Source organism: Limulus polyphemus, unplaced genomic scaffold (assembly GCF_000517525.1).
Source record: "Limulus polyphemus unplaced genomic scaffold, Limulus_polyphemus-2.1.2 Scaffold5964, whole genome shotgun sequence".
Classification (NCBI taxonomy): Eukaryota; Metazoa; Arthropoda; class Merostomata; order Xiphosura; family Limulidae; genus Limulus; species Limulus polyphemus.
In genome coordinates, this window is record NW_013671574.1 from 31,147 (window position 1) to 39,687 (window position 8,541).

The following is an 8,541-nucleotide window of genomic DNA, read 5'->3' on the forward strand; positions in this document are numbered from 1 at the left end:
ACTGAGATATGTCACATTGTTACATAAACTAGAACTTTCTACTGAGATATGTCATGTTGTTACATAAACTAGAACTTTCTACTGAGATATGTCATCTCGTTACATAAACTAGAACTTTCTACTGAGATATGTCATGTTACATAAACTAGAACTTTCTTTTCCAGATATTGGATGGAGAAATGTTTGAACTGATGCATAAGAATGGTGATTATACTCATTTTTATTTCTGTTATCGGTGGTTTCTACTGGACTTCAAAAGAGGTAAGACTGTGTGTGTGATAATTACAGTATTAAAGAATAACGGAAACCTTAAATTATCTTCATATTGTGTGCTTTATAACCCTATTTTTGTAAAATAATGATACAAAGAAAACTCTTTGTTTTAAAAGTTAAATGAATTGCCATATTGAAAGATTCTATACATTTTGAGTGACCATTCATTTGACCATTCAAAAGTGCTTGGGTTTCTTATTTTCTGTTCACATTATTTCAGGCTTATCACAAACTAGTGTGGAGTGTATGCACAGCCCTATTGTTCTAAGTTTATCTGATTTACAACAATTAAGAATCAGGATTTGACTACTTCTTTGTTGTTTGGATACAAGTTACCTAACTTATAACAACTGTGTTATTCCAATACAGTTTACCTAACTTATAACAACACAATTTGACAACTTCTTTGTTGTTTGGATACAAGTTACCTAACTTATAACAACACAATTTGACAACTTCTTTGTTGTTTGGATACAAGTTACCTAACTTATAACAACACAATTTGACACACTGCTGTGTTATTCCAATACAGTTTACCTAATGTATAATAACATAATTTGACACACTGCTGTGTTATTCCAATACAGTTTACCTAATGTATAATAACATAATTTGACACACTGCTGTTATTCCAATACAGTTTACCTAGTTTATAGTGACACAATTTGACACACTGCTGTGTTATTCCAATACAGTTTACCTAGTTTATAATGACACAATTTGACACACTGCTAATTTATTCCAATACAGTTTACCTAGTTTATAATGACACAATTTGACACACTGCTGTGTTCTTCCAATACAGTTTACCTAGTTTATAGTGACACAATTTGAAACACTGCTGTTATTCCAATACAGTTTACCTAGTTTATAATGACACAATTTGACACACTGCTTTTTTATGAGTTTTCCTAATTTTCAGTATTGGAATCTTACATTAAAAGTCAAGAATAAACTGTCTAAAAAATAAAGGAATACATTGTTTGAAGTGCCTTTTTTATTTTGTTAAATCAATTTTCTTGCTTACTGTCTCAGTGAGAGTTCACTAACCTTCGTCTGATGGTAGAACAAAACTAAACTAGACAATGATAGGGAGGGTTTTATTTAGTACTACAACATAGTTCATGCATTGTTTGGATGCTGGTATCTTGCAGAACTGGTGTACGATGACATCTTCAGCGTGTGGGAGACCATATGGGCTGCCAAGCCCATTGCTTCGAGTCATCTTGTTCTCTTCATCGCACTGGCCATGGTAGAATATTACAGGGATATTATCTTGGAGAATAACATGGATTTCACAGACATCATTAAGTTTTTTAATGGTAAGTTTTGTTGTATGTCCGATCTCACACCATTACTGAGTAACATTTGCATTAGTGCAACATAGTTTAATGCAAGAACAAGATTTATCTAAGGTTTATAGATATGAATGTGTAGATTGGGCTCAAAATACACAGAGAAGTAGTTTCCAGTTCCATCAGGTGATTACTGTAGGTTCCAGTTAATCCGGTTCAATGCTGTAGGTTTCAGTTGGTTTTTTTCATTTCAGTGCCTTAGGTTCTAATTCATGCAGTCCAGTGTTGTAGGTTTCAGTTTTGTGCTGTAGGTTCCAGTACAGTCAAGTCATTGTTGTAGGTTTTAGTGAAAGTGAAACAGTATTAGGTTATTTTGCTTGGTTTTGTTAACTAAATAGTTTTTGTTTGTTACAGAAATGGCAGAAAGACATGATGCTAAAGCAGTACTAAAAGTGGCTCGAGAGTTGGTGCATCAAATTCAAACTCTGATTGATAATAAATAGGCCGTGTCTATGTATAGGTAACTTGTATTGTGAAAACAAAAATCCAAAGCTTATTATCCCTGTAAGACAACCACAGAAATTCACATATTAGTTTGATTGGAGTATGAAAGTTAGTAATAAACACTTTGTAAGCTATACGTTTTTTTTTTTTATAAGTATAGTATGTAAGATTTCTTTGATATTTTCATGGTATAGTAAGGGTGAATATTTGGTTAGTATTTCTCATTCTAAAGACCAAAAGAATAATTTGTATATTTAAGTTTTACACATTTTGAAATTTTCACACTTTGTTTCAAACTTATAATGATGCTAGTCCAAAGGTACAAATTCATTTTTATGCAAGACTTTTGATTGAGATCTTAATACCCTGAATGTAATGAAAAAGATACAAATGTATTCGGCCCTCGAACTAGGATACGTCTTTTCACTCAAATAAGTAACAGAACTAATATTTATTGAAACAGTGGAAAGAGCAAACCATTAGTGCATGGTTTTAAAGTAAATTTTGTTTGACATTATTCAATACACCTACTTCATCCACTTTTCCTTACTAATTTCAAATGAAATTATTGGTTGTATTATCACAGAGTTTCTGTGAAGCCTAATGCTACTTTCACAGATAATACTTTACTTTTTTATTTACTATATTGGATGTCTCTATTATAAAGTTCACACCTGTTAACCTCTATTAACACCTTTGGTTCATGGTAGATTATTGTTAAATATGTAAAATGAGACATGCTTATTTTGTAAACTTACGTGACTTCTTTAAACAGGTTTTCGTTGTCTTTACAATATACGTAATTCTTAATGTTCATCTCTAGTCTCCCCACAGTGGGGGTGGTTAAGTTCAGTTGTTAAACTTGGAAAAAAAAATCTTGGACCCTACGATGCTCCCATTAGATCCAATTGAACTAGTTAGGCCTACAATGATCCCATGAGATTCAATTGAACTAGTTAGGCCTACGATGCTCCCATGAGATTCAATTGAACTAGTTAGATCTACAATGCTCCCATGAGATTCAGTTGAACTAGTTAGGCCATCTACAATGTATTCACCAATTTTATTTTCAAGCCATGGGTTTCTCTTGGTTGGTTTGAAAAATTGTCCCAAAATCACCCTGTTTTACAGTGTTTAATTGTACGAAGGTTTCTCGGTACAGTATGCTTGTGTTAAGAAACTAGAGCTTTGGTTCTTCATTACTGTGTAGTTGCACACGCTAGCCACTAGAGAGAGATGTGCCAGTACTTATATTATCTAGTAAATGTTGGCTATGATCTTAAAATGTCTGTTACTTCAGATGGGGATCTGCATGAGGTTTCCTGTTGATTTGGGTCACTAGTAGTGATAGATTTTGTTTAATGCTCATTTTCATTGTTTTTTTTTATAAGGTTACGATATTTTTTTTTCACGTACATAAACTGACAGTGTCTGTTTTGATGTGCGACTTAAGCAAGATGAAGTTAAGAATAACTCCAAAGTAAGAAAGATACCAGGATTATATACAGGAGATAACATAACACCGCTGTGTTTATATTCATAGCTTCTCTTATACAGAACCCCCAGGTTTTTCCAAACTCGTGGTGGCAGGGTTAAATCTAGCTGACACGTCCTTTAACTTCAGAAACTCTATTTATCATTAGTAAGAAGAGTTTTCAATGATTAAATTGTGTGACCACTAAAATAGAAGCTGGTGTATGTCATCTTATTTTCATGATTTACTTGCAACAAGTCTGTGTGATGATTCATTCTTTAACATTGTAGCCTTACTGAAAGATCTCAGTTAAAACTTAGAAATCTCAGCAAGAGATTCTGTGTATTCCTAAACTCTAGAACTGGTTCTTGTAAAACTTTTAATATAATTTGCTACAGGCTGCCCTATAGAACTTAACTTTTTATTCACAAATAACTAACAGATCTTGGTTTTTTTCTAGTCGTGTGTATATAAAAGGTCTATATTTTTTGAAAGCAGAGTTATAAAACGTTTGAGATGATGAAGTATGATCTGTGTAAAAAATATGTATTTTGTTTTTGTCTTCTTGTACAAAAAAGTGAAACCAGTTGAATCCTCTCTCTAAAAAAATAACACTTTCCTTCATAATTTCTTTGTCCTACCTGTTAGAAATACTGAATTTTAATAAAGACTTAAGTTTATGTGTGTAATGTAACAAACTTTGTGTTTCTTACACATTCTGGTTATCTTGGATATAATTGTTTGCCAAACTTTGAAGGTGTATGTTTGAAATTTATACTTGCAATTTAATGGCAAGCATGGTAGTTAGTCTTTTATTATCCACGAGCAATATTTACTGGTCATCAGTGGTTTCATAATGGGCTGTTTCCCGGTTATTGATGAAGGCACCAGATACAAATTAAGTTCAAAACAAATCCTCAAAATTCTTTGTCAAATGTACTTTAATTGTTCAGAAATTGGAGCAAAAGTTTTTTCAACACTCTGAATATCAGGCTTAATTGAGTATGTATTAATTCCTGCAGGGTATGCTTATTTTGATGGTTATTAGTTGCCTGATTCTCGAGAAAAGTTTGGCCAGACTTGAAAAAAGAGATATAGACTATGGATTTTCTACAAACCTTTACGACTCCAACTAAGAGTCTCAAATATTCTTTCTCTGGATGTAATTCTTGTTTGATGGAGGAGGATGTAACTTGGTGAAAACCTTAATTAGCAATGTCACTATGTTGTCATTGATTTGATTAAAATATAATCAGACAAAGCCATAGATAATGTTGTATCTGTTTCTTTCATCACTATTACTACCATATAAACTATCCCGCCCTTTTTTTTCAACTGTAGAATATGAGCCTGAGTTAAATGTTTTCTTTCAATCGGCAGTCTATTTTTGAATTTTCGAAGGAAAAGTGCAGGAATTATTAGAAACACTTGTACATTTTCTGAAGGCACATATCCTGTCTGGGCAAGTGTGCTTCTTTCACGAACATAGTTAAATATGTAACAACTGGGGAACAAACTTTGTTGTTAAGTGTGGATGTTTGTTGGCCAACTTGTGGTAGAATTTACCTAAACTTATTATCTTGTAACTTGTAAAGGTCTTAGATAATGGATGGTCTTAAACTAAAATGTTTAACTGAAAAGAATATCTCATTAAAAATGGTAAAAACTGGAACTAAGAAGTGTCTCATCATGAATAAAAAAAAAAAAAAAATTAACTACCATGTTGTTTTGAAGAGCACCTTAAATTTAAACTTTCCGGACGAAAACATACATACATTCTCCACTTTCCCCTTAAAAATGTTTGGTTGTTTTTCAAAATTTGTAGTGTGTACTGGAAGAGTTAGAAACAAAAAATGACCCTTACTCTCCAGATAATAGAAATATTTCAGCCATCAGGGCTAGTAGTGCGTACTGGAAGAGTTAGAAAAAAACAATGACCCTTACTCTCCAGATAATAGAAATATTTCGGCCATCAGGGCTAGTGATGAAAATTAGCAATTTATTATTGTATGGTTGTTGTTTTTCTCCTACCTTTACAGCCACAATTTCTCTTAAAATGTTGTTATAAATATTAGTCCATTTTATTGTTTCTAAAGATGGAGGATTCATCGAGGTTTCTTTTATAAGTTGCAGAGGCATGTAACGTAAAATCTGTGTCATTAAAAGGTATTTTGAAAAAGCTATCCACCTGTACGAAGTAAGTGGTTGTTATTCAACTCTACCTCTGACACTTGCCAAGATTCATACTAGTACTAATTATATTAGATAACTTCCAAAGTACTGATTCTCAAGTCTTTTATTCAGTCTGTACACTAAATAAAAATGTTTCAATATACAACTCCATAAGTTTGACTTATAAATACGTTGTTTTTCTTCAACACGTGCCCCACAAGTAGCAAAATAGAAATTTCGATCCCTAAAGAGGATGATGATGAAGTTCTATAGATGTTGGATACACAGTAACAGTGGAGGTGTAATCTGAATTGTTTCAAGTTACTCTACAGTCACTGAGGTGGGCAAACCAAGTGATAACACTGTTGACCATGCTGGTGAGGTGTGTGAAAAAAAAACCTTGGTTAACAAATAATAAATATCAAAAGGTGAAAGAACCAGTGATGAAATAAAAGTTTTGAGAGATCTCTGTACAAGAAATGTTTTAAAATCACTTAATTTCTCTTACTGCAGAGGGAGGGTGAGTCTTATCGTACATCACAAGTTTTAATAACAACAACCTAATGTTGCTACAGGTAGGGAAGTTGCCATGATATGTGCGAGGAAAGATATCTGTTACAGGTGACTTCACTAATTTCAATCGTAATATGGGTTTAGTAAGCTATATTTTTAAGATCCGTTATCTGGGTTGTGAGCTGATCGTTGTAGAAAGTGGAGTTATAATTTGTTTCTCTTTATGAAAAAAAGGCTTATGGGAGTTATCCAAAGAGTTTAGTCCCAACTTAGAGCTTAGCTGGGGGGAAGACCCTTGACTGCAATGGTGCAGAGAACTGTTAGCAGATGGAGCTGTTGAACAGGGAATGAGAGGGGGAGGAACTGCACTGACATAGTTAGCAGGAAAGTCATTTTTATTTCTCCCAGGGGGGGTATTGTTCAGAAAAGTAGCAGGACTTGGGCAATACTTTCCTTGTTTACTGACAGAGGAGGGAAGTCCAGATGGAGAAGAAAAGCAAGACTCACTGGGTCGTAGTGGAGGAGGGGCAAGTTTGGCATGGTCCTGCAGTAAGTGGCCACTGGAAGCTGAAAACTCTCGAAACCTGTTGTGGAACATCACAGAATTAAGGGCACTATACCTTTGCAAAACTTGTTCCCTGTCTGAATCTCGTGTCAAAGTAAAATCAAACGACTCTCTGCGATTACTAGAAGTAGTAGTGCTTGCAACAGAAGACAGTAACTGATTACTCTCACAATTTGCTACACCAACACATTCTATTGGTCGAGAGTTCGACAGTGAGGGGACTATGGATTTCATCATAAAGTTACCAGATTTGGCTGATTCTAGAGCCCGTAATCTATCACGCTCCGAGATGCCTGGAAGTGAAGTAGATGCCGATGCACTAGGAGGGCATGTTGTTAAATCTTCTTGAGACTTGGGGTGTTTAGCCCTCGATTCTGTGTTTTCTAAGACACCGTCCTTCCTGGACTCCCTCTGGTGACGTATGGGAGAACGAGAACTCTCTCTTTCTCTTCGATTCCATTCTCGGTTTCTCTCTACAACCTCTCCATTTTGTATACCTTCTAGACTGTTCATTTGATGGAAAGCTCGATTCCCCCTGTCCCTAAAAAAATAAAACGGTACAACATATTAAGTAACAATTCTTTTGTAGGAGCCACATACAGTATAGTGCATCATTATTACAATAAAATGGTATATAATAAATGTTATTTATTATAATTAGCTAGCACATTCCCCAGCATTGGCTTACTTTTTACTAAGCAATCTCTGGACAATATTTATAGTGTCGAATTATTATTTTATGAAAACTAAACACCCTTACTCCATCTTAAAAATTAGGCTTCTCGTGAATTCCCAACTCTGTTGCAATGGGATTTAAACTACAGTTACCATGGCAATGGTGGTAAAGCTGTTGAGATCGGACATCAGTGTGTTCCGATTAGTATGCTATATAATGCACAAACTCCAAAAACTATTATTACTATTTCAGCTGCTAATATCTTGCTGACTGGGATTTTCCCCTTAATGCAACTTGATGTTGTAAATGGTGTTTTTACTAACTTCAATGATATTGTGGCTTCTTAATGTTGTGTACATATACTACATGTACATGTGGTTTTGGAGGGGGCCCTTGACATAGGAATATGCATCTAATTTTCAGGAAATCCAGTCGCAAGGGGGGCTATAGTGATCTACTTTTCTTTCTTCTTCAGTCTGAAGTTGTGGTAGTTTATATGTTTCTGTGTTTTGTTAACTCCTGTGGTACACAGAGGGCCTAACTCTAGGCTCACACGGGCACTCTAAGACCAAATATGTTTATTATAGCCATGTGCTACAGGCAAGAATTAATGGACAACAGAAATAACAAAATCCCATTTTCCGAGATCGGATGGTTATAAAACTTGTACGTTACAGTAGCATAAACAAACCACACAGATACTAGTACATACCTCAACTGGATCAAACAAGATACACCAAGAATAAGCAGGCAGGAAGGAAACTAGAGACACAACTAACTGATAACATAATCAATCAACCTCTCCTGGAGACCCCCAGTGAGTAGCTAGCACACAGATTCAAATCCTGGTTCTGCCATGAGAAAGTCATTTTCAGGACTTCCCGAAGACAGAAGCAGATGAAATGTAGTAAGTAATTTAATTATTATATGTTAATAAAAAATCATTCTTTCCAGCACATAGCACCAATATTCTAACTTTTCCAACTCGATACCTTGTATTTTGGTAATATAAAGGGTTCAGACTGCCCTACCTTATATTTTGGTAATATAAAGGGTTCAGACTGCGCTT

General features: G+C 34.5%; 2 protein-coding genes across 2 annotated transcripts in view; one reads left to right on the forward strand and one right to left on the reverse strand.

Moving 5' to 3' along the window:
- The window catches only part of LOC106473198 (small G protein signaling modulator 1-like), a gene marked incomplete at its 5' end in the record, with an annotated part of 29,366 nt that extends 23,637 nt beyond the window's left edge, over positions 1–5,729 (forward strand). The window contains 3 exons of the mRNA XM_022401686.1: positions 165–261; positions 1,428–1,595; positions 1,983–5,729. Of these exons, the coding sequence (XP_022257394.1) occupies positions 165–261; positions 1,428–1,595; positions 1,983–2,071 (354 nt within the window). The remainder of the gene's footprint in view (positions 1–164; positions 262–1,427; positions 1,596–1,982) is intronic.
- Positions 5,730–5,824: 95 nt separating this feature from the next.
- Positions 5,825–8,541, reverse strand: part of LOC106473200 — a gene marked incomplete at its 5' end in the record, with an annotated part of 19,343 nt that continues 16,626 nt past the window's right edge. Inside the window, one exon of the mRNA XM_013933882.2 lies at positions 5,825–7,337. Within this exon, the coding sequence (XP_013789336.2) occupies positions 6,398–7,337 (940 nt within the window). The remainder of the gene's footprint in view (positions 7,338–8,541) is intronic.